The following is a 25,757-nucleotide window of genomic DNA, read 5'->3' as shown; positions in this document are numbered from 1 at the left end:
ACCCCATAACCGCACTTAGTAGCTTATTTTCGCCGTTTCTTCTTCTTACTCTTTGCTCTCAGTGGTGAGGGTGAATAATCACGCCATCTATTTTCATGTTGATGCCCTTTTAATTTTATATATATATGTAAATTAGTCCTGTTACTCTTCCTTTCTCTAAGCCAATGGCTTTTAAAACTGTGTCCCAGGGAACTTGGGTGCGTGTCTGTGTGGATCTGTTGATGAGAAGACCAGAAAAGGTGGATAAGCTTTCCTGAAAGATCTTATCCACCACCATCCTTCTTTCATTGCAAAGTGGAATTGCAGGAGGAAGCTAGGCCGGTTCTAGGGCCTAGTCTTAGTTTACAGCCACTCCTCCAGACCTGTAAGAGGGGGGCCAAACAGATCTAGCCAGTACCCCACGTGAACTAAATGTGCAGCTTAGATCACTTCCCAGGATCCTTTGGAATGAGCAAAGGTTTCAAAGCAGGCAAATAAACATGGAGTGTTCCCTAAAGGAAGGAAGCTTTAAAAGCACTGCTTTGAGCCCAACCTAGAATCTAGTTCCTTTATAATCCCCCCTATTGGACAATTTGGCTCAAGAAGATCCTTTCTCATAGGTGTAGCTCTTCTCTGAATCTGGCTTTCATTATCCTCCATGAGCTGTAAACCCCATAATTCTATACAAGACGACTCCCTGACATGCTGTGCAGAGTGGAATTATGACTTCCCGAGTCTTGGGAATTGTGCTCCTGCTGATGCAAGAGAATGAGTCATTGGTCATTTGAGTGGTATCACCACAGAAGAGTACAGCCAATGCTATTTTTTAAGAAACCCTCATCAGCTTCCAAGACTTAGGAAGTTATAGATGCACCACTCCTCACGGAACCAGTTCCACCAAATATTTGTTGACTAGCAGACCTTCAGCCAAGTTTCTGGGGCTGATGGATATGGTGGTGGCCACCCATCCCTCTAGCTGTCTCCCTTGCTTCATCCAACTTGTGTATTTGTGTGTATGTGTTGGTGGTGGGGGAGATCTTAGTATGTTTTGTGCGTGTAGGGTGTGGGGACTCAGGCTGCTGACACGGGACGGGACGGGGTCTCCTGAGGAGACGAGAAGGCTCTCGCCATCAGAAACACAGCTGTGGTCTTGGGCAGTTTCTGCCCTTCGGTTATATTTATAGAAGTACATATACATATAATATTTATAATATAAATATTGATGGGCCTCGAATCCGTGGATGCGGAGTGACGGGGTTGTTGATGGGGGCCCCGAGCCTGCAGGACAGTGAAAAAAGCTCATGGAAAGGGGGCGGGTTAAGGGGTCGTGGTGGTGGAAATGCCCACCAATGGGAGCAGGGGGCAAAGGTTATATAAGAAGAGAATCGGAGGAATAGAAGGGGGAAAGGTTCCGGTCTGGATGGACCAGAGGAGAGCAACTGGTGAAGGATGGCAACCGCCACATCTTGCTATAAGAGCGACGAGCGAAGGAGGCCAGTTTTCACATCTGTCTGGCTTCAGGTCCATGGATTGCAGAAGTTCTTGTTAAAAAATTCAGGGATTGCGATGAGGCCTAGAGTTGCCCTCCCTGGGGAAATGATGGGACACAGATCACAGTGGTGCTGTGTCTTCTGCACGTACAGGATGGTTAGAAAAGAGGCCCCTGCCCTCACAGTCTGGTCTGGGCCTCGGGGATGTAGATCTCAATGCTGTCTGCACTTTCGGTGGCTGAGCTCTGGCGGAAGGAGGCAGCCCTCTTGGCCGCCAGGAGCCTCTTGCGGGCCTCCTGCCTCTGCCGGTCCACAGAGTCCAGGGACCGGTCCTTCACTGGGTGCAGCCGGGAGCGTGGCGGCTTCTTTGGTATTGGCGGAGGCACCTTCTTTTCCTCCTGCAAAAGGATAGAGAGGGAGGGAGAGCGGGAGAAGGAGGGAAGGCATTAGTGGGAAGGGAAGGACCCATGACAGGCACAGCGCTGGGGTGGCGGCAATGGTGGAAGGTCCTTTCCTCCCTCGCCGTGGGATATTTACAATTCAGTCATGCCAACAATGCATGATTGCTAGATAGGCTCATGATGGGAGCTGAAGCTCACAGAGTTTTCCTGTAAGTTTGCTAGAGAGAACTCTGAGAGCTGCTTCCACTGGGTCCTGAGATAGAATATCATCACCTGGCTGGGCATTCTGTTCTTTCACCTCATTCCAGCAATGTAGAACAGGCATAGGCAAACTCGGCCCGCCAGATGTTTTTGGACTACAATTCCCATCATCCCTGACCACTGGTCCTATTAGGGTGATGGGAGTTGTAGTCCCAAACATCTGGAGGGCTGAGTTTGCCTATGCCTGATGTAGAACATACACTGCTCAGACTTAACCTTAAGCTAGACTTTGTAACTGAACTACTATTTTAAGCCTGCCTGAACAAAAGCAGCTGTATCTGTTACTCTTCATCAGGTATTCTGAGTGAGTAAATGCTTTTTTAAAAACCCTTTTACAAGACTATTGGTGTGATTATTGTTTTAAGGAGGAGAAAAGGCGGAAGAACCAGGAGAATCCAGTCTGCCTCAAAGCATCCTGGATTACTTAAACTAAAAGGCTAAAAGTAGCTTCCTTTTAAGCTGCAAAGGGATGCAGTTTGCTGAACTCACAGACGTGAGGAAGGAAGGATAATATCTAATAAATATGTCCTCTAGCATCTATATATACACATCCCTACACTCGCTTCAGTATAATACCCAGAGTCTGACAGTTTCAGTTTCTCTAGGTTTCTCTGATTCCTCGTTTTTCCAGCTTTAAGTTCAGCTCTCATTTCCAGATTAGGTTGTGAATTTTTTCCCCAAGTTCTCTCCAGGTGTCCTTTATAGTGTGCATTCATGACAGTTTGTGTTCATGAGGGTATCAAAGACCCTCCAAGGTAGCAGTGATGCGGTAACCCTGGGGATGCATCGCAGGAAAACCAATAAAGGAGAAAGATGTGTGGATGACCCAGCATAAACCCGCCACTCATGAAATATTATTGCATCAATGGCACGCTGCAGAAAATGACAGCCCCAAAAAGAGCTCCAGTCTGGAGTGTGTGTGAATGCAAGTATCTGCAGGAAGGGAACAAAAGTGTTAAGAACGACGTTTAAACAAACCAATCGGAAATAGCTTTTCAGCCCAGGCTGAAGCTGCTTCCTGCCTCTCAATTCAGAGGGAATAAAGAGCTTTGTTGTTCTGCAGTTTTAATTTTAAAAAAGAAAAAAAAAAAGAACAAAGGTTCATTAAAAATGCCCAATTATTTTGCTTCGACCAGCAATGCAGCTCTAGAGCCGCGGGGAGAGAGGAAAACAGCTGTGATGGCTTTATCTGAATCCCTCGCTCGAAATCTCACAGACCACCTGAGATAAGGCGCAGGGAGGGGTGCAGAACAGCAGTGAGCTCGGGTGAGAGGATGAGCACATCCCCACTCTGCGCAGGACACACAAAGAGGAGAGTGACATTGGAAGGGCTGCTGTGCCTTTAACTCTTCCGGGTTAAAGGGGCAACACAGGGAGTGTGTTGGGTAATAAAAAGCATCACTCCCCCATTATCACTAATATGCGCATACATATTTGCAAACTTTATCCTAGTATATGCACTTTTGTACACATTACTTAGCTGGAGAACTGCATTGCAATACTCAGAGAAGTGTGAATTTCAGAGGGTGGCTGTGTTTCAGTTTGCATATTGTTTCAGAAAGTGTGAATTAGAGAGGTGTGCCTTTAAATGCCAACAGTATTTGATTTCTCCCCCATCCCTAATCCTAATCCTGGGGAACGTTTTACTGTGGGGAAGCAATCTGGTCCTTCTGAATTCTAGTCAACTTGCTATCAGCCCACATGCACCTACTTGATGTAGAATTCCACTGGCCTGGGTGCAAGATTACTTACTCATTTATACTGAACTTCCAGGGGCAAAGAACCCTGTTACAACATGCACTCGGAACCATCTGCTTCCCTGGTTGCCTTGCCCCCTTTTCCTCTCACCTTGGGCTCGATGGGTTTCCACCCATTGGCTTTGAGCTGGTGAAGTTCAGCAAACTTCATGCTGACATCCTCAATGGAGAGCTGCAGGAGGTCCCAGAATCCGGCCAGGTCCTGGAAAGTGGGCATGGGGAAAGCATTGGGGTCCTGCCAGGAAGGAGAAGGAAGGAAAGGAAAAGGATTGAGCTGGTGTCAAAGGCTCCCTCCTGTTAGGAGGCGGAAATAAACCTGGATGAGGACAAACAAGAAGGAAGGAATGGGGCAGGCGGTTTTCTGAACTTTGAATGTGGAATTGAGATACAAAGTCACACTTCTTTCCCCCCAGGGTTCTGAGGTGCACTTCACTTTTGCAACATGAAAGGTTTGCATTTTGAGTAGGTAAAAATGGCTTGCACTCTGTTCACCTTATTGGCAGGAGACAAGCCAGAGTAAGAACTCATGCAGAGATGCAACAAGGCAGCATTCTCTGAGAATGGGTCATCCTGTCATGTCTCTTCCATTTGGAAAGGGACCCAATCCTGCCCAACACAGAGATATGGTAGAACCATCCACTTTCTGATGAGAAGGAGACAAAGCAAGGGCAGTGTTTCATTCAGAGACATAGCAGACCTTTGTGCCTACAAGAGTGCTTTTAACAAGCCTGTTGATTGATCTCTTGTAGCACACAAGTACTGAGCTGCTTTTCATGTAACTTCTGATTTTTTGAGGAAGTGCTGTTGGTGCCCCCTCCCCAGCCACTTACAGTAGAATTACCCTGAGCCCTGAAAAGTACATAGAGCTGGAAGAGGAAGTGGGAAAGATAAGTCACTCTTCCAACTTCCTCCTTCAGCTCTATATACCATATTTTTCGCTCCATAAGACACACTTTTTCCCTCCTAAAAAGTAAGGGGAAATGTGAGTGCGTCTTGTGGAGCCAATGGCGCTGCACAGAGAGGGAGAGCTGCGCGGTGCCCCTTCAGCGAAGCGCCTCTCCTGGCTTCTGCCTTAGCCGTGCGCAGCCTCTTCCAGGCAGGGGGAGCCTTCATCCCGCTGCCCAGGAGAGGCTTGGCGTGGCTATCCCAGAAGCCAGAACAGCTAGAGGCTATCCCAGAAGCCAGATCCCTCTTGCTGTTCTGGCTTCTGGGATTCAGAATATTTTTTTTCTTGTTTCCCTCCTCCAAAATCTAGGTGCGCCTTATGGTCTGGTGCGTCTTATAGAGCGAAAAATACGGTACTTTTCAAGGGAGAAGAAAGGGTAAGGATGCTCACCACCTCATTGAGGTGAAAGAGGGGCAGAGTTCAGAGGATTTGTAGGCACCAAGTCAAGACTGTAAGGGCACCATTCTGCACATGGGCATCTCATTGGCAATCCCTGGCGTACAATGACACCACATCTCCAGGGAAGAACTTAGCATGGGGAGATGCTGTTTTCTACAGTAGTCTCACATCCCTTGTAAAAATGTCATTCTCCCGCAAGAAAGGAGGCTAAACCACCCACAGGTGACATCAAAAAGTGACTTAATTTTAAAAGTGACAAAAGTTGGAGGACCTAACAACAACAACAACAAAATCTAGGCACACACAAGGAGATTCCCTGACCATGTTCTGTTGGCAGAGTCGGTAAAACTGCTGGACTTTCTGTGACATCAGGAGCTGGGCACTGCCCACCGCACTACGGATCTTCTCAAGGACTAGGGAGGTACACAAAGAAAATGAGAGGGTCAGTACCACATTGCTCCAGAGAACTCCCAATGCTGGAGAATTTCCATTGGTTACCAGAGTGTGACATTAACCGTGTCTTTGCATTTAACATGCAGTTGTTTTTTCAAGACAAAAAATTAAAATGACATCAACTGATGACAATTATCTGGATGGCATCAGGCAGGCAGGGAGCCTCTATTCTCCTCTGCTGTGTTCTGGAGGAAGACCCCCTGCTCTGAAGTTGGTATTTGCATTGGTGCTGATAGGGGATAACTTTATGCCCTGATTGTGGGCTCCCCCAAATCACCTGATTGGCTAATGTAGGATGCAGGATGCTAGACTACACAGATCTTTGGTGTCATCCAGTGGGGCTCTTCCTTTATCATTATGACAACAAAATTACAATCATATAAATCTTACATTCCAATGAGGGATGGACAAACCTGTCTATTTTGTTTCCCCCTCAATTTCTCATTTTTCCAGTTTCAAGCTTCAGCTTGCTACGTTTTCACATCAATTTGTAACAGTTTAAAAAAGTTCTCACAAACATTAATCAGCACTTTAGTATACATTTATTCTAATATACCTAATTCTGTGTGCAAATTTGCTTAATATACAGTGGTGCCTCGCAAGACGAAAAGAATCCGTTCCGCGGGTCTTTTCGTCTTGCGGTTTTTTCGTCTTGTGAAGCAAGCCCATTGACGGAGTAGCGCTATTAGCGCTATTGACATTTTAAGGGCTAAAAACGGCTTTTTAACGCTTGGGAGATTAGCGGTTTTGCTGCTAAAATGCTTTTAGCAGCTTAGCGATTCAAAATAAGGGGTTTTGGAGCGAAAAAAAATTTTTTCGTCATTTTTCGTCTTGCGGAGCAAGCCCATAGGGAAATTCGTCTTGCGAAGCGCCTCTGCAGACGGAAAACCCTTTCGTCTTGCGGGTTTTCCGTCTTGCGAGGCATTCGTCTTGCGGGGCACCACTGTACACGTTTCCTCATATTTGTTATTTTCATGAATGCATTTTTACGCATACTTCCCCCCAATGTGATTTGATTATTTTTTTTAATACACTGCCTCCCAAAATTTAGCGAAGTGTGAATTTTGAAAGATAGTTGTTTCATTCTGTCTATTGTTTCAGGGAAGCGCAAATTAGAGAGGTCTGCATTAAAATGTCAACCGGACCAAATTTCTCCCCCGTCCCGAATTCCAATAGACATTTCCACAACACTCCCCCATCAAATAAAGCAAGCTAGCATTTCTTCCTGACATGGTAGCGCTCTCTCTCTCTCTCTCTCTCTCTCTCTCCCTCTCTTTTTTAAAGAACACAGAGGAACAATTCACAGTCCAAAGAATGCTGCAGTCCAGCAACAGATTCTTCACATGGACCCACAATTGTATAGCTTGGTTCCCAACCCAACTATATCTGCCAGGCTGTACCAGCTTGTAAAAGGAAGCTGGCAGCCCCAGATGGGATCCCCCAACCCACAGCACCCGGTGGAGACTCACTCTCTTCCGGCAGATCATAATCTTCAGCCTCCAGTTCCATCTGTTGGCACCAGCCTTCCATCTTCTCCACCTCCGCCTGCAACAGCTTAATGAACCACTCGCCGTCCCGGTGGCAGGGCGATGCTCGGCCAGAATCAGGCAGGCTGCGCGACCCCCTGTCCATCCAGGAATCCTGGCGCGGCACTTCCACGGTGTCGTACTGCATCTGGTAGTCTTCCCGGTAGGCCCACTGCCCTTGCGTGTGCACCGTCTTGTACACCGAGTATTGCCGCGTGGACTCCGGCTCTGAGGAATGCCGCTGGAAGGAGCGCCCAAACTGAAGGGCCTTGTCCTCCGTCGCCACCGTCAGCCCCGCCAAACCCTCCAGCTCCAGGTCAGCCTGCACGCCGGCAGTCACACTGTTGGACCGCTTGAACCGAGCGCGCCTGCGATAGGGAGGAGAGAGGGTTCGGTCCCTTGCAAGGGCTGCAAAAACCAACCAGCTTGGATTTGCAAGCACTAGGTCCTGAGTTTGATCCCCAGTGGCATCTCAAGGTAGGACTGGGAAAGGCTGCCTGCCTGAAACCCTGGAGAGTTTCAGTATCAATGGACAGCTGCTGGCCAGTGTCAACAATACTCAGTTAGATGGACCAATGGTATGACTCCAGTATAAAGTGGTATCCTATGTTCTTACAGGTATGAACCCTGGAAGTTGTGCTATACAAAAAGGCAGCCCTGTTTAGGGAATCTTTTAATGTTTGATGGATTGCTGTATTTTAATATTTTGTTGGAAGTTGCCCAGAGTGGCTGGGGAAGCCCAGCCAGATGGGCGGGGTATAAATAATAAATTATTATTAATTATTATTATTATTATTATTATTATTATTATTATTATTATTATTATTACTATACCAAGTCAACCTGCTGGTCCATATCGCTCAGTATCTATGAAGAAGGTCAGGAGGCTGCAGCTGCTGCCAGGTGGTTATATGGGGCAGTGAGAAGCGATCATCTTTCTAACTTTGCACTGGCTGCCTATTAGCTACCAGGCCCACTTAAAGATGAGTGCTGGTGTGTAAGGCCCTATATGGCTTCCGACCCAAGTACATAAAGGAGTGCCTCCCCTGTGCTTTAAGATCTTCAGGCAAGCGGCATGGGATGGGGCCTACTTGATGGTGGCTCCCCAATTATGGAACTACTGCACTGCTGAGATTGGATTGTCCCTGACATTGCTATTGTTTCAGCTTCATTTGAAAATGTACTTATTTCACCAGGCATTTAGTGGCTGGCTGTGGACATTAATGGAATGATTTGCTTGTTTGGCTGCTCTGTGTTGTGTGTGTGGAATTCATTTGTTGTAATCTTAAATGTTCTTTTATGGTGGTACTCATATATTTGCATGCTTTTATTCTTAGGTCGTGATTGAAGAAAGGGCGGGATCCTGCTTGCAGGTCCTGCTTGCAGGTTTCCCACAGGCATCTGGTTGGCCACTGTGAGAACAGGATGCTGGACAAGATGGGCCATTATCCTGATCCAGCAGGCTCTTTTTATATTTTTATGTTCTTAACCAGCGAGGCTTAATTTGCGCCAGGGCTCAGCCCTGGAATACATTTCAAAGAGAAACAGAAGAGCCTCACTGACTATGTGCAAGTTTGCACGTTCCTCCTGCACCACGGAATACCCAAAGGATTCAGAGGCAGGGCTTTCCCATGTGTGAGATGGGGGCTTGAGAGATGCTTGAACCCTGGCTCCTCTCCTTACAGAAAGGAAGTGCTGGGGATGAGGGAGAGAACTCAGAAACTGACAAGCCGCCACTGAGCAGCATCATGCCTGCGTGGTTCTATCGCTCCCTCCTTCCTGTTCACTGGCCTGTTTCTATGACAACCAGCGCTGGATGGATGCTGAAGGACTAGAGGGAGGGAGGGAGGGAGCACACAGAGCAGAGGACGTGCCAGCCAGTCCCTGACTGAATGAAGATATGGGACAGCTACATGGTGATCACCTCACATGCTCTATGATTCAAGTGTCCGCGCAGTGAACTGAAGGGAAATAAATGGGGGAAGCAAGATGCTGGACATCTCAGAGAGTCCAGAGTGCATGTTTGAGGAGTGCATGCACACACCTCAAAAGGCTTCCCTTTACGAAGTCAGACCATTGGTCCCTCTAGTTCAGCACTGTCTACACTGACTGGCAGGAGCTCTGCATGGTTTCAGGCAAGGTTGCCTCCCAGCCCTACCTGGAGATGCTGAAGATGGAACATGGGACCTTCTTCATGCAAAGCAGATGCTCTACCACTGAGCTACTTCCCCTCAGGGGGATATTCCCAGAGCCCTACCTGGAGTCACCAGGGATTGAACTTGGCTGATGCTCCATTATAGGCTTCCTCAACCTCGCCCTCCAGATGTTTTTGGCCTACAACTCCCAGGATTCCTAGCTAGCAGGACCAGTGGTCAGGCATGATGGGAATTGTAGTCGCAAAACATCTGGAGGGCTGAGGTTGAGGAAGCCTGCTCTGTTACTACTATGGCCCTTTCCCAGACAATTAAGCTGGAGTCAGGTTGTTGGCCCATCTGGTCCAATATTTCAAATGCAAAGTGGAAGTGGCTCTCCAGGGTTTCAGGCAGGAGAATTTTCCAGCCTTGAACCAGGGATCTTCTGCATGCAAAGTATGTGATCTATAACTGAGCTATGGTCCTTCTTCCCCTGATGGCTTCTAGTTCAGTGTTGTCTATATCAGGCGTGGAGAACCTGTATCCCCCTGATGTGGTTGGACTCCGAATCCCATCAGTCCCAGCTAGCGCAGCCAATGGTGGAGAATGATAGAGGCTTCCCCAATAATTTGTAGTGAGCCCCTCACCCCACAAGCCCCATTATTGGGTAGGTCTATAGCTCAGTGGTAGAGCAAGGTAGAGCTTTGCATGCAGAAGGTCCCAGGTTCAATCTTGAGGATCTCCAGGTAGGGCTGGAAAAGACTCTTTGCCTGAAGCTCTGGAGAGCCACTGCTAGTCAGTGTGGACAATATTGACCTAAATGGACTCAATGTGAGTCAGCATCTTACGTTTCTATTATAAGAAGTTAGCTACCAAGGCTTCCAAGTCCATGGATGGCCCTCTCTGGGGGTTTTGAGCCCAGGAAACTTTTCTGTTGAGAAACTGTGCTTCTCTGTGATCAACCACACACTTCCATGGGCTAAGTTGTCTGAGAAAGATCTTAGCAAGAAAACCCCCAAAGAGTTTCAACCTGTTGCTGTCGAGAGTATTGGGCTAAATCAGGGGTGTGGACATCTGTGGCCTTCCAGATGTTTTGGGGCTCCAACTCTCCTCACTGTCACATAGCAGAGCCAGAGATTAGGCATGATAAGAGCTGTAGCCCATAAACATCTGGAGGACCACAGCTCACCTGGGCTAGATGAGCTGCTGGCCTGATCCTGTATCTACATACATCTACCGTGCACTTAGAATTTAAATCCAGACAGCCCACATTCTGAGCCTGGGAAAGCTGAGTTCTGTGACCCAAATATTTTAAGCACATCTGCATAATTATTTCATTTTCTGCACATTTTACTCATCTGCTGCAAGACTCTGTGTGTATGTGGGTTGCTGAAGCTCCACCTCCTGTCCCCTGGAAATATCATTCTGCTACCCTGACTGGGTTTCAATATTCTAGCCAAACTTCTCCTACAAGAGCTGTAAGATTGCTTCCCCCTCCTTCCAAGTGAAGGCTGAGATTCTTAGAATGCAGACACAGTATACCTTTAAGGTGTATTTGAGGCACATTTCCCCCTCAAAGAATTCTGGGCACCATTGCTTACCCCTCACAGAGTTGCAATTGCCAGAAACACTTAAGAAACTGCTGTACAGTGGTACCTTGGTTTGCAACTGCTTTGGATTACAACCATTTAGGATTACAACCACGTCAAACCAGGAAGTGTGTGTTCCTTTTTTTGGATTACAACCAATTTTTTGGGGGGAGGCCCCATTGGCGAAAGCACACCTTGGGTGACAACCTGTTTTGTTTTACAACTGGACCTCCGGAACAGATTATGGTTGTAAACCAAGGCACCACTGTACCCTGAATTCTTTGAGGGGAGAAATGTGCTATGAATGTGCTTCAAAGGTATAGTGCGTATGTAGACTTTGGCCAGGGACGCGGGTGGCGCTGTGGGTAAAAGCCTCAGCGCCTAGGGCTTGCCGATTGAAAGGTCGGCGGTTCGAATCCCCGCGGTGGGGTGCGCTCCCGTTGTTCGGTCCCAGCGCCTGCCAACCTAGCAGTTCGAAAGCACTCTCGGGTGCAAGTAGATAAATAGGGACCGCTTACTAGCGGGAAGGTAAATGGTGTTTCCGTGTGCGGCTCTGGCTCGCCAGAGCAGCGATGTCACGCTGGCCACGTGACCCGGAAGTGTCTTCGGACAGCGCTGGCCCCCGGCCTCTTTGAGTGAGATGGGCGCACAACCCTAGAGTCTGTCAAGACTGGCCCGTACGGGCAGGGGTACCTTTACCTTTACCTTTAGACTTTGGCCTCATTTACACCATCCAGTTTAAGCACTATGATTCCCCTTTAAACCGCCATGGCTTCCCCCAAAGAATTATGGGAGCTGTAGGTTGCTAAAAGTGCTGAGACGAGGCCCTTGTTGCACTCCTAGCACTATAATCATCAGAGTGGTTTCATAGTCCATCCCTCTTCTCAGGGGACTTTGAGAATTGTAGCTCTGTGAGGGGAACAGTCATCTCATAACAACTTTCAGCACTCTTAAGAAACTATACTTCCCAGGGAAGCCATCACTGTTCCAAGTGGTATCATGGTGCTTTAAAGGTATAGTTCGTACACAGCCTTAGTATGCTTAAATCCAGCTCTGTGGCTTTTTCTACCCTCCAGAACAGCAGCATACGTTGAGCCCTGAGTATAAAGCCTTTCATCCTGCTTAATATTCCCCTTCAGTTCTAGCTGGGAACATGTAGCATTTGAGTGTTTTACAAAAGCGGATGGCTTGGTGACAGGGGATGTCCCGGGTCACCTATTCCATCACCGCCAGCCTTGTGTGGGCATTTGCTTCTGCCTGGCACCTCTGTGTCTTGATACCCCTTTGTTTCATGAGCTGGGAGGGCAATCTAGCTGCCCTGAGCAGCCAGCATCCGTAGCTCCACGAGGTTCTCTTGCTCGATTCTCTGGTCCAGGCTTGTGCCGTGAATATTGATTTGGGGGCAAGGGCGCATGGGGACAGCTGTGCACAGATTGCAAAAGCTGCTCCTCCTGGTGGGAATGCAAAGGACTAAGAGGGATGTTTTGCCAGCTGTACCTTTTATCTTCTTCTACTTGCACCCCGATGGAGTGGAACTCTCTGCGGCTCCTGCTTTCTGTGTCTGAATCGGATATGGTTTCCACCTTTGGGAAAGAGAAAGAAATGAGGATGAGGGAGAAGCAAAGAGGAGGAAAGATAAACAGAGAGGAAAAGGGAAATCCAGAAGTGGTATAACTTATGGTGAATTGATAAGTGGCAGAAGCAAGAGATAACAGGGAAGGGGGGATTGATAAGTGGAGGAAAGAAAAATAATGAAGGAGATGGAGACGAGTGCGAGAAAGATTCAAAATGATCAAAATGAATTGAGAACAAAGTAAGGAGAGGGAGAAAGGGAAAGATGACTAGTTAAGTGTATTGAAGTACAGAAGGGAAGCATCAGAGAACGATTCATAGCTGTGTGGGAGGGAGAGGGAGCTGTGAGGAAAGAGCACTTGCAAAACAGGCGGGGGGCATTTTGAATTCCCATCACCAGATGCAAATGGAAATCCAGATAAACCATGTGAGTGGAGAGCAGAGATCAAGTACTCAGGAGCCCTGTCCTCCCCTTTCATCCCTCCTTCCCCCGGGGATGCTGAACCTCATTCAAAGGCACAGGCCTGATGAGCGCCAAGCCGCTCCTGCAAGCCGGGTGGAAGAGAGGAGAAAGGTCACCCCCACACTCCAGGAGGGAGCAGCTGGTAGGGAATTATTTTGCGCCTTTGGCCCAAGTGGAAAACTCCACAGCAACAGTGGGTAAAGTGCTGGGCTGTACCCAATATTAACCCTACTCAGAGTAGATCCATTGAATCTAAGGCACATGACTAGAAAAGCTGGCAATCCTGGCTTTACGAAAGGAAAAAGCTTTATCTGCTAGATTTCCGCATGCCAAGAAGTTAAAGCCACAGGAGCAGAGCTGGTAACAGTGGTGCCTTGTGGAAGGCAGGGAAGCCAATGGAAGGTGGAGGCAGAGCCATTGATAAACGGGGTCAACTCAGTCTAGTTTCATCCTCTACTGAGTTCCACAAGGGCAACACCAAGATGGAGGAGGAGGAAGCTGACAACCAGGGCCCCCATAACCCCTTGACTGGCTGAGGGCAGCCTGAGGTCAGCGGGATAGCGCGCCATTTGCCCTAATGGATCTGCCTCCAACTGGCTGGTAAAGACAATGGGGGAAATTCTTGATGGCCTCTATTTGCCTTCCATGCAGTTGAATGAACCCCTACTGGAGCAGAAATTATAAATGCAGCATTTTAATTTATAAAGCTTGCATTTCTGAAGTATTGGTTTCCTCTACGGGACGTGAAGCCTTGTAGGAGTACCTTTGGAAAATGGTAGCTGTGGCTTAATTGAATCATTTTGCATCAGCTTCTCGTGCTTCGTTAAGAGCCAAAGCCCCCACTCCCAACATTTTGACCTTGTCAAACAAGCAACTGCGCACCATGAAGTCGGATCAGACACTTCCTTTCCGCCAGCTTGCCCCCTCGGCTGAACCTCTCGGATACACTTGTCTGAACTTAATTTAACCTCCCTCCACAACACCTGTGCTGATTCTTACTGACAAGGGACAGGCCTGCTAACGAAGTAGGAACAAATGGCAAGCAAAGGAAATGCAAATTTAGGAGACTAATAAAAATTAAAACTAGCAAAAGGGGAGAACATGAACCAGGTGCCTGCCTTGGAGCTCTTTTTCATTAGAAGTTTGAAGTCATCGCCAAAAATTGGAATCTTTGCTTACTGAAACCATGAAACGTCACAAACCACTGGGATTTTCCACATCTGGTCAGAAATGGCTTGAATTTCACCCTACGGGCCTTTTCTGTAACCAGTGTAAGCTAAGATGAAAGTCCTCATTTCACACTCCCTTGTTCGTAAGATAAACAATGCCACCTTTTGAAAATGACAGTCTACCCAACTCTCTCTATGCTCAGGAGGATTGAACCAGTGAACATGAATGCCAGAACTGTCTACATTGCTCCTTTGAGCTTTGGCTTCCCCTACGGAGGAGTATCATTAGACCCTCAATTTGTAACAGATCAGGGTGCATGGACATTTTGTGGAAATGGAAACGAAAGGGCTTTATCAATTTCATTCCGAATTGGAACCAGTCAAGAAACGAATGCCAGAGGAATGGATGAGTTCTGATAACCATATATTCATTTGCTTCTATGTATCCCTCGTTTGCTTTGTTTGCCCCCTTCATAGCTGGAATAGGTCAGATGGAGATTTTCAGGGGGCATGAAGAAAAGAGCAGTTTTTACTTAAATCTATTTTTAGGCAAAGCCCTGGATGCCAATTGCTGGAATAAATCCAATAGTGTCTTTAAAGCTCTAGAGACTAGGGGACAAACCCAGCAACATCTCTGAGCCTTGGGAAAAAACAGCCATGCAGCCTCAGAGTTTCTCTAAGTAAGCTCAGAGTAAGCTTCCTAATCTAGTCCAAGACAGAAGGAAAGGCTGTTCCAGATTCTACCTCCTTTCCGGCTACCTGAGGTTCCCTTGACTTCTTTAGCTTATCAAAGGGACAAGGAATCTCTGGTCCAGGCAGCCTTCCAGGCTTCTCTGTCTTGCCTCTGGGACTCTGCCTCTGGGACTGGCCCTGCTTGGCATCCTCCTTGAGTCTTGTCTGGCTAGAACCCTGGTGGTGCTTCTTGCTTGCCTGGATGGAGGATAAAGAAGGATGTGAAGTGTGTGTAGAAACTAACCTGCTGTACAAAGGTAATATTTACATGCATTTCTCCACTCACTTTTGCTTCTGGCCCCACCCAGCACTGCCATGTGGTCCTCCAAAGGTTGACCATGGGGTAAAAAAGATTCTCCCTCCCTGCTTATACTCAAATTTCTGAGACTTCACCCAATTTTTCCTCCCAAGTACCTCCAGCGTATAAAGCATTACTACTACTACCACTACTACTACTACTACTACTACTAATACTACTACAGTTGAAAACAACTTACAATCTCAAAAATAAGGTGAATGAATCATGGATGATCAAGGTTTTATTCTGGTTAGACCTGGCATTTAGCAACACCACCACCAAGCAGGGGGCTGACGGACTAGCACCCACAGACTTTGAAATGCCACCAGTGAAACAGAGGGGGCATGGGCTTTGATGTCATATACTTTTGCTCACCTCTGTATCTCCCCTACCAACCACCACAGGGGTGGCAGTCTCATTCCTAACCCCTTCCCAACTCCAGCCCAGATGCATAATGAGCCTGACCTGCGCTCAAAAATACAAACACGCAGCAGAGGTCTGAACCCTTTGAGGCAAACAATAGGGCTGTCCAATGTAGCACTAAGTAACTTGCTCCATTAGCGCAATGATTTATGTGTGCCCAACAGAACTCTCCTCTCTCCACATGCCACCCCTTAATCTGTTTGTGAGTTGGTTCCCCCAACCCTCCAGCACAGATTTAGGGAGGGCTTGGGGCACTTAAAGGGGGAGGACAGGGGGGAAAGTTCCATTGTGCAACTGTAAATACTTAATGGAACTAGTACATTGGACAGCACCCAAAGTGCCTACAAATTCACAACTGATTCACTGCAAAGGGAAATAACAGATGGGAAGAACGAAAACCGAAGACCCCGTGCACAAATGGAAAACAAAACAAACGTGGCTTGAATGATCAACACAACCAATAAATTTTAAAAATGAATGGAGTAGCAAAGCAAATCGAAGCAAAGCAGCTGAGGAACATTGTCCTGTGATCTTACATTCTCTTGCTTTGCTAGCAAGGTATTTTTTTATTGGTTATGTATTTTTAAAATGTCTAATCCAGGCTGCATCCAAACAGATCCCAGGGTAGTATGCAACAGGATCAACCATCATAGCATATGATAAAAGCCAAACATAAACTGCCATGAAACCAAAGAACACACACAACATAAAGCAACACAGAACAATAAAACTAACCACCCAATGGCTGGGCAAAGGAGCTGAGAATGCGGTTCTGTCACCAACGTTGAATGAAATAAGGTCTGCTATCAGTCCAGCTGGCTTCTGTATGTGGAATGTATGTGGCTATGTATCTTGTCCTTCTCTTAGAGATGGATGGATCTGCCAGTTTTGATTCCTCTCAGATTCTCATTTTTCCAGTCCTAAGTTCAGTTATCCACATTACTGCACCAATTTGCAATTTGTTCTTCAGAGTCTTCATCAAAATTCATCAACATTTTAGGGCAGATTTCTCACCATGTACACAGCTTTGTATGCACTTCCTCCATGACAGACACATTTTGCAAGCAATTTCTCCATGTATAATGCATTTCATATGTTATTTTCTCTTCTGGTTGCCACCCTTCTGTCTCGAGAGACAATGGAGTATGCCTCCTCTCTGGGGTGCAAGCCTAGGCAATGTGTACCGCGGTCCTAGGCTACCCAGACAACAGGAACCCACTATGGATTTTATTATTTGTACGCATTATTTGGTTGGAAAACCTGCACCACAAAATCTGGAAAAGTGTGTATTTTGAAGGATAGCCATGTTTTGGTTCATGTATTGTTTTGGAAAGTTAAAATTAAGTAGGTTTGTATTAAAATCTGAACAGAACCAAATTCTTCCTCCATCCCTACCTTCACCATAGAGTCCACTGGCAGAAAAAGGTAAAATATAAGAAACCAATAAACCAATGTTTCGGGCCAGCCTTGCATACAACCTACTCTTCATAGAATGAACAGCCACTGAATTGTACTAAAAAAAAAAAAGTCAAGGTATAAATGAGCTGTCTTTTAAATCACAAGGTATATATATCACTGTAATTTAGGTGTGTTCAGTACCTCCTGATAGTGCCACAGGTGTTTCCACTTTAGCAAACTTCTTTGGTGGATTAGAGTGATACCATCTTTTGAACTGGGCAAGGGGTGTGAAATATTTGCTGATGTATGGACAGTATTAACATCAACAGAGTAGCTGGTTCACACAGTATGCAGCTCCAGAAATATATTTGAGCTTTAGGATATAATCTATGTTCATGTAAAAATTTTACTTTTGTGTATTATGTGATATAATCTTTTATGAGAGAACTGTTTCTATTAAAGGCTGAATGTGGACCTTTTGATGGTGGAATACTTTAAAAAAGAAAACAGTGATATATATACCTCATAGGTTGGTTATAAAAGACACTTAATTTGAAACTTTGACTTTTGGGTTTTTGAGCATATCTTTAGTAGTCAGGGAGAGGTTTCCTTCTGGGTTTGTTTTCACTCACTAAATTGTGCCCCCCCCCCAGCCCGAACCTCCCTGCAATCCTGGGCCCACCCTGAACCTACCTGAACTCCGATAGATGGGCGCCATTTCCTCTGACGAGCCAAACTTCTCAGCTCCTCCCTCCCCGGGATTGTCCTGATGATGAGGGTGGAGGGGTTGGGGGCAGTCCTGGGTTGGATTGAAGGCAAGTCCAGGGACATGGCAGTGATCTTGGTGCTTTCTAGGCTCTCTGTGGAGTTGCAGCGCTTGGCGGCCTCTTTGGACCACGATGGACTCCTTTTGACTTCCCTGGGCAGGAAGCTGTCATGGGCGGACTCAGAGCTGCTTTGCGTCGTCACCGAAATGAGGGGCTTGGCTTTCATTCCTGAAGGGAGGGGAGGGGGAGCTTTCCTGTAACTAAAGGCTACACGGAGGGGTGGGGTGCAGGGTGGAGAGACAGAGATAGGGAAGGAAAGCAAAATGTGTCAATAAGAAGGGAGCTCTCTACTCATACAGGCACCTATTGGACAGGGCTCATGATGTTATATGTGGTGAGGCAATGGGGACGAGGAAGGGCTGTAGCTCAGTGCCAAACTGATTTGAGTGCAGAAGGTCCCAGATTCAATCCCTGGTATCTCCAGGGAGGGATGGGAAAGGATCATCTCCAAAAACTCGGAGAGCTCCGGCCAATCAGCACAGACAGTACTGAACTAGATGGACCAATGGTCTGACTCAATATAAGGCAGCCTCCATGTCCTTCAAGCTCCCTCATCCCTCCACTGTTTGCCTTGTTTTGGAAATGTTTCACACACACACATTTTGTTGTCATGTAACAGCATTGGCCTAGGAGTGAGAAGACTCGCAGAGGCATTCGCTAGCTATGGGCTTTCCCACCTTCCTTTCCTATACCAATTTGTGAGCCATTAATTTAGCAAGGAAATTTGGACAGGCATTTTTAAACAGATACAATATACAAACATTGCACAGTATCTCTGAGAGTGGGTCACATCGGATCAGAACAAGTTTGGGGCAGGAGCTCAGATTCAACCTTAGCCATCTCCAGGTTGGGCTGGGGAAAGTCTTGTCTGAAAGCTTTGAGAGAGCCTCTGCCTGTCAGTGCAGAACAGGGGGAGCCACTGAAGTGCCCTCTCCAACTCGCTTCCACCTCAGCTCGCACAGGAGTTGGAATTTAGCCACATCTGGAGGGGAGGGCACCACATTGAATAACCCGTGTGAAGATGATGAAGCAACTTCCTGTTGTTGGTGAGGGGGTGCAGGTCAGGAGCCGAGCACCTGCTTTGTATGCAGAAGGTCCCAGGTTAAATCCCAGCATCTCCAGGTAGAGCTGGGAAAGAATCTGCCTCTGAAACCCTTGAGAGCTGCTAACAGCCAGGGCAGACTGCACTGAGCTGGGTGGGCCAGGAGTCTGACCTGGTTCAAATCAGCTTCCGAAGTCCTGTGTTGGTACTTACAGGTGCTTGGCTTGAGAATGCTGCTGGTGAGGGGCTGGCCAGGCTGGTGGGTGGTGGTTGCCATGGTAAAGAGAGAGAGGCAGTCATCGTCCTGGGAGCAGCCAGCTTGGATGGCTCTCAGGTAGCTATGGCTGCGCATGCGGAAGCAACCGGGCAGGTCTAAGGCCTCGACAGCCTGCGACTCCACCTCTCCGAAGACAGACTCACACACGGCCTCAAACTGGTGGTTCAACTCATCGTTAATCTGAGGAAAGGGGAAGAAGATGGAGGGGCATGGAAGGCCGTGAATGGAGCTAAGACCTATGGTGCCAGGATTAAAGGTAAAGGTACCCCTGCCCGTTTGGGCCAGTCTTGACAGACTCTAGGGTTGTGCGCCCATCTCTCTCAAGGAGGCCAGGGGCCAGCGCTGTCTGAAGGCACTTCCGGGTCAAGTGGCCAGCGTGACATCGCTGTTCTGGCGAGCCAGAGCCGCACACGGAAACGCCGTTTACCTTCCTGCTAGTAAGCGGTCCCTATTTATCTACTTGCACCCGAGAGTGCTTTCGAACTGCTAGGTTGGCAGGTGCTGGGACCAAACAACGGGAGCGCACCCCACCGCAGGGATTCGAACCGCCGACCTCTTGATCGGCAAGTCCTAGGCGCTGAGGCTTTAACCCACAGCGCCACCCGTGTCCCTTAGGTGCCAGGATTAGGGATGTGCAAATCTGTCCAATTTCTCTTTCCTCCCCATTTTCACATTTGGATCATCAAATGCACTAATGAATCTTGGCTCTGGAGTCTGTTGTGGTTCTGTTTCAGTGTCTGCTTGCAGAAATGGCTGGTGCATCTGTATGGGAGACTTGAGCAAGCATTGCGATTTGGCAGAGTAAGGCTCAGAGGCATGAGCATGGGCTAGGTGTGGGGAGGCAGGGATAACCCACAGATTGTGGAGAAGGTGTGTGTGTGTGTCTGCATGTGCTATGCACCAGAACACAGAGGAGCAGCAAAGAAGCCCTAGCCCCAACCCAACCCAACTGGTGCTGCTGGTATGAAACTGAATGTGACTGTTTTGAGCTGAGACTTAAGCCAGGCAGAGAGGGGGGTGCGGGGGATCCCTCCAAGCCTCTCTGTCTGGCCCTCAGAAAGCCCAGGAGGCAACACCCCTCACTGTCCCTGCTTCATATCCCAAGTGCTTTTGAATGGCTGGAATGCACCTTGAACTCTGATTAATGGCTTTTGCTTGCCTGGCTGGAGAATACATGGGGGGATATATGGGTGGTATCTAATTAATGTGTTCAGTCAGTGCAAGGACTTAAGCTTCCACAGCTTAACTTCCCTCCCCCATGTGTGCCATACATTCCACAAATTTGCTCCAGAGGGTTGGCAAAACCCCCTGAACAGATTTAGGGAACAAATGAGGGAGGAGGAGGGAAGAAACATTCCATTGTGTTAGCTTAAATCCTTGCACTGACGGAATGACTTACTTAGCACCACTTTAGATACAACTCTGTGAGTGTGAGTGAGCACTAATTTCAAGCTACACAAAGGAAGAATACTCTTTCCCCTCTTTTTTATAAAAAAAATCTGATTAGAGCATCTCCTGGAGGAATGACATTTGCAATATTCCGAGTTCTCTACAAGACAAAGATATGCAAGCAAATTCATTTTTTAATATAACTCATTATTTCCCCACAAAATCCCATCCTCCTCTGCACCCACACTTCTGGAAGGGGAAAAAAATCCTCACTTGGGGATTCAGGTGGACACTTGATATTTCAAACTGACTGATTATGGTGGCATTGAAATATTGACAGTCCACTTGAACCCCACTAAGGAAGGTGCCCCACATTTGAAGACACATGGCCCAATTTACACAGATGTCAGTTTTCCCCTCCACTCTCCAATTCTTGTACCCCAGGGTAGGGAACCTGTGGCTCTCCAGGTGATGCTGTACTCCAGCTTGCACCATGTCTCATCATTGGACATGCTGGCTGAGGCTGATTAGATTTGGATTTGAGCATCGTCTGGAGCGTCAACAACATCTGGAGAGCATCAGGTTGGAGAACGCTGCTTTAGAGTTGTTGTTATTGGACAGAGCAATTCATTGCATGAGTCACCCACATTTGGACAAGCACCCTTAAGGTGGCTTTCAAATCCAGATGTTTGAAAAATCCAGTATGGTGAAGTGCAGCCTTGCTCACTCTGGTGCCTTCCAGATTTTCACATCCAGTTCCCACCATCCCTGAAAACTAGCCAGGGCCAGCTGGAGGTGATGGGAGCCAGAGTCCTGTAGCCGGAAGGCCATAGATTCCCCACCCATTTCTACCCAGTCCCCCTCCTGTAAGGCAAGAGCTAAAGAACAAATCACCTCACCTGCCCGGTGGTAAAGGAACGTCCATACCCTTGTCCCCGTGGCCGGATTCGGGGTGACGTGCAGCAGCTGGGACAGTTACAGATATATGAGTCAGAATAGTGCCTACTTGCAAACCTAATGAGAGACATGGGGAAGAAAGGTTTCTGAACAAAACCCAAAACATGACACGATCAGAGCAGATGGAAAATGACTCAGGGCTGGCTGGGTTTGACTTCGCAAGCTCCCTGCCCTTATCCTATCAGATAGGGGTGGGGAACTTCAGGCCCCAAAGCCAAAGGCAGCCCTCCAAGTCCCTCTATTGGGCCCTTGGAATTCTCCACAGGCCACACCCCTTCTCTACAGGCCACACCCTCACCAGTTCTCCTTCACATCTCATTTTTTTTTCTTTCCCCAGGTTGGAATGTCTGTTGCTTGCCTGATGGAGGTCAGAGAGGGATGTTTGGAAGCCAGACAAGTGCAGAAAGGTAAACTGTATATTTTTGGTCTGCTCACCCATCCCTGGTATGTAATCCTTGGAAAGTTTCCTACAATAAAATGTGGTCCTTGGGCTGGAAAAAGGTTTCTCAGCTGGTGTGGAGCATAGTTTTAAAGAAACACAAAAATGGATGGGTAGAAGCTTTATATGACAGCCCCCATCCTTTGTCATGGATCCTGAGCAGGTGTGAGGACTGTATCAAAGGAGGAAGAGCCAGCTGGATCAGAAAGAGGTGCTGAGCTTGGCACTAAGCCTAGCCAAGAGCCCCTTGTGCCTGAGGTTGCCCACCCCACCAAATTGAGTCCACTATGAGCCATGTTCTTCCAAGAAACTGGGCCCCTTTACAGCAGGGGCCGGATGCTTCCCCCTGACTCCTGCTCAGCACTGACAATGAATAAAGTGGGAGCTGATTGCAAGGTGATGAAAAGCTAAGTTTCCAGAACTACCCACTGAAGATACTCCACCCTTTAGGAAAGGAGTCAAGCCTAGAAGGGTGTGGTTTGGTCCAAAGGAGATAGAAGGCCAGTTTCTCATTTGTGCAACTGCAGTGCTTGGTGTTCTCCAAGGTCCTGAAACTCCAGTCTGGCCCTACAAACCTCTTGCCTAAGCATCCCTTCTATGTACGGGCTCCTGCTCATGGTCAAGGCATCTCACTTTACTTATCAGTTGCCACCCACTAAAAATTCCATATATTTTTTGTTCCCTGTGCTGAGCATCCCCCCCCCCATGTGGTTATATGAAAAATGCCCTGTTCTCAGTTTCTTACTTGGTTCTGGCCTGATCTACACTGGAGGAACGGCGGTACCCCTCACGCCGGGTCACCCCCTTGGGAGACACCTTGGTGCTGGTATCCGAGTCCCCACTGTCATCATCTCCCATGGCCTTGATATAGCTGCCACTCCGCATCCGTCGACAGGGTATCTCTCCATCCTTCCCTGAAGCTGGATATCCTCCCCAATCATCTTGGGGTACCTGAAGGAAAAAGAAATTTTGTGCAATGTGTGTCTTGTGCACTTATGCTGGATACGTTGAGGTTAATAGGAAGTTCCACAGAAGATGTCGGTGACAATTTATGACAGCCCCAAGGATGCAGCTATAGCATTTGAGGGAATGATTGCATCTTGATAATGTTCTTCTACCAACCTGCTCAAACATCCCTGTGAGAACGATAGCACTCTGTTTGACTTAGGAGTCCACTCTACACAACAAACTTGTATTGGTTTAAAAAACCCTTAACTGTAATAATAATCACCGTTATTTATTTATTAATACCCTCTTTATCACTGACAGGGACTCTTTGTAGCTTGGTGAGAATTTTCTGCCAGTGATCGATAAGCCTCTTCAAACTACAGTTCCCAGGGAAAGATGAGCGGTTGGGGGGAAAAGTAGGTTAGATGCCCTGAAGCTCTCTGACATCTCCACTGGAGACTGCTAAGGGATGCAAAGGTTATGGCTCTCATAAGCTGTCTGTAAAGAAACTGCCTGCCTGCTACAAATACACTAAGATCTAATGGTAGGTCCCTGGGTGGTTTGTAGCTTGCTACAGGTTCTGATTTTCAATAATTTAACAATAGTAAGTAAAATATGGAAGAGCCAAAGCACAGTGACAGAGGACATGCATTGCATGCAGAAGGTCCCAGGAATTAGGTAGGGCTGGGAGAGACACCCTCTCCGAAACCCTGGAGAGCCACTGTTAGTAAATGTAGACAGTGCTGAGCTAGCTGGGCCAATGGTCTGACTCGGTGTAAAGTAACTTCCTCTGTTTCTGAAACTGCAAGCAAAAAAAGAATAGATCTCTGCCATGATTGGGCTTGTGCTAATTACTTCTCTCGCAGTGTCTGTATTCCTTGCTTGTAAGGGCTGTTCAATTGCTTTCGACCAGGTCTTTGCTCAATTCTGCTAACCTGCTTTAGATTTATATGTTAGCTGATCTGTAGCAACTCAGATGTAGGCTCAGGTTTGCAGATGCAGATCATCTCAGTGCATGGCTCCTGGGATGCAGCATGTAATTGGTTCCACCCCAAAGTACTGTTTTGGGTCTGGCTCCACCTCAAGGTCACTATTCTGCACCTGGCTCCAGGTTGCTGGACCCCAGGGTCCTAGTAAACCTTGTTTTCTGAACTTATTACACCTCAATACAAATGGGAAACCCACTGCCCTCCATGTGTTGCTGTCCTGTGACTCCCATCATCCCTTCATGCTGAAAGGAAGCCATATCAATAAACCATAAACTGGTTTATCTGCATAGAATGGATGTGTTTTTTATGCATCATAAGATAGAAATGTGCCCAGCTATTTTCTTCTTCTGTGGGTTTTTTTCTTTGGTGTGTGTATGTCATAGGACTGTATCTAATGTTCTCTGGTTGCTGGTGCCAAGGGCTTTTGTGTTGGCACATGGGTGAGTTTTAATGTCGTACAACAGACAAATTCATTGCAACAGTTGCACAAGGGGAAATCTGTTGCATGACAGACTGTGAAATCTATTGTGCAACAAAGTTACCAGCAACCTGCTTATGCATTTCCTTGTGCAACAATGTTCTGCTGCAGCAGAAACATTTTGCTAGTGGAAGAAGTACGCTGCCAAGAGACTTTGACTTAGTGCTGCAGTGGATGGATACAACCCTTATTCCCTTGCTTCTGAAAACATCTTCTCCAGACTCTGCTGCCTTCTATCTTCATGTGAAATGTCAAAATGAATATTGCTCTTTTTACTTAAAAATATTCACAAGGGGAAAATACATCTAAAAGGAAGTTGGATTTTTAAAACAACAACAACAGAGTCCACTCAAAGTTCTATCCCTGAACTTTAAGCAAAACTTTTTACATAAAGAAATGTTGGTATTTATATATTGTACGAGTTCAGAAAAAAGTGATCTTCTGCAGCCAAATCCAAGTCTGCTAATCAACTGTTAACCCATTGTTTAATTTATGGGGTTGATCCTGGCTAACATAGTTGCAGGAGGCTGCAACTGAAAGATACTTATCTGAGAGTGAACTGCACTCTCAGACGTCATTTCAAGAAGACATACATTTTTCATCAGAGCGCATTCACACATTCAGCTACCAGCCATCAGGTGGTGATGTCAAATCAAGGGATCTACAGGTGTGTGCAAACTGGATCTGACTTGGTGTTCAGAGTGTTCCGCTGAGTTCCTGTATCCCAAAATACATTAAGCTAAGTGTTCTTAGAAGATATCAATATTTTTATTAAGATTTACAAATAAATAAGAGATGTGTACAACTGCTAAGTTCTCTTTTGGGGTGATAAAATGTTGGTACTGCAATACATTAAACTAGCCTTCACCAGCCTGGTGCCCGCCAGGTGATATGGACCACAGCTTTCAGGAGCCCATACTGAGAAGGATGAATAAGATACATGCGTAAAATTGGTTGTCCTATGTGCCATATTTTGCTTCATACACTTAAAGCAATTGTCTCCTACAGCCAAATCATATGTGAGCTTTTTAAAGAGCGGAAACTTTTTTTAAAGGTCACCCCAAATGCACCAAAGAGGTGCCAGTACTAGTTCTGGTAAGTTCCAGCTGGAAAAAAGGCCCTGACAACACACACAGAGAGAATAAATCATGTACATAGCACTGGGGGAGGGTTATTGGGTTGTTGTTGCTTTTATTTTGATTGATTTTATCCTGCGAACCTCCCTGAGACTTGCGAGTATGGGGAGTATATAAATTCTAATTCTACTTCTAGTAATAATACAAATCACCCAAACTTCAATTAGCCAGCAAAGGTGAAAATACAGGTAAAATACAGATGAGCCCTCTCTACCTCCACAGCTGATCTAAGCTTTTTTTGGGGGGGGCACACATGGAAGAGTTAAACTGGGGAAACAGTCTGGGGA

General features: G+C 46.9%; 1 protein-coding gene across 3 annotated transcripts in view; it reads right to left on the bottom strand.

Moving 5' to 3' along the window:
- Positions 1 to 370: 370 nt before the first annotated feature.
- Positions 371 to 25,757, bottom strand: part of DLGAP3 (DLG associated protein 3) — a 184,615-nt gene continuing 159,228 nt past the window's right edge. For 2 of the 3 annotated variants that reach the window (XM_083453267.1, XM_083453268.1), the window contains 9 exons: positions 22,665 to 22,870; positions 21,423 to 21,537; positions 19,071 to 19,314; positions 17,682 to 18,022; positions 12,431 to 12,516; positions 7,156 to 7,580; positions 5,555 to 5,646; positions 3,980 to 4,123; positions 371 to 1,867 (listed from right to left, as the gene is read on the bottom strand). In XM_083453267.1, coding sequence (XP_083309393.1) covers positions 1,649 to 1,867; positions 3,980 to 4,123; positions 5,555 to 5,646; positions 7,156 to 7,580; positions 12,431 to 12,516; positions 17,682 to 18,022; positions 19,071 to 19,314; positions 21,423 to 21,537; positions 22,665 to 22,870 — 1,872 coding nt within the window. In that variant the 3' untranslated portion in view covers positions 371 to 1,648. The remainder of the gene's footprint in view (positions 1,868 to 3,979; positions 4,124 to 5,554; positions 5,647 to 7,155; positions 7,581 to 12,430; positions 12,517 to 17,681; positions 18,023 to 19,070; positions 19,315 to 21,422; positions 21,538 to 22,664; positions 22,871 to 25,757) is intronic. The other variant, XM_083453269.1, reaches the window with a different exon arrangement.

This window comes from Podarcis tiliguerta (assembly GCF_965153285.1).
Source record: "Podarcis tiliguerta genome assembly, chromosome: 8".
NCBI classification, from domain to species: Eukaryota; Metazoa; Chordata; class Lepidosauria; order Squamata; family Lacertidae; genus Podarcis; species Podarcis tiliguerta.
The sequence above is the reverse complement of the archived record's forward strand: the minus strand, read 5'-3'. Positions and strand labels throughout refer to the sequence as shown.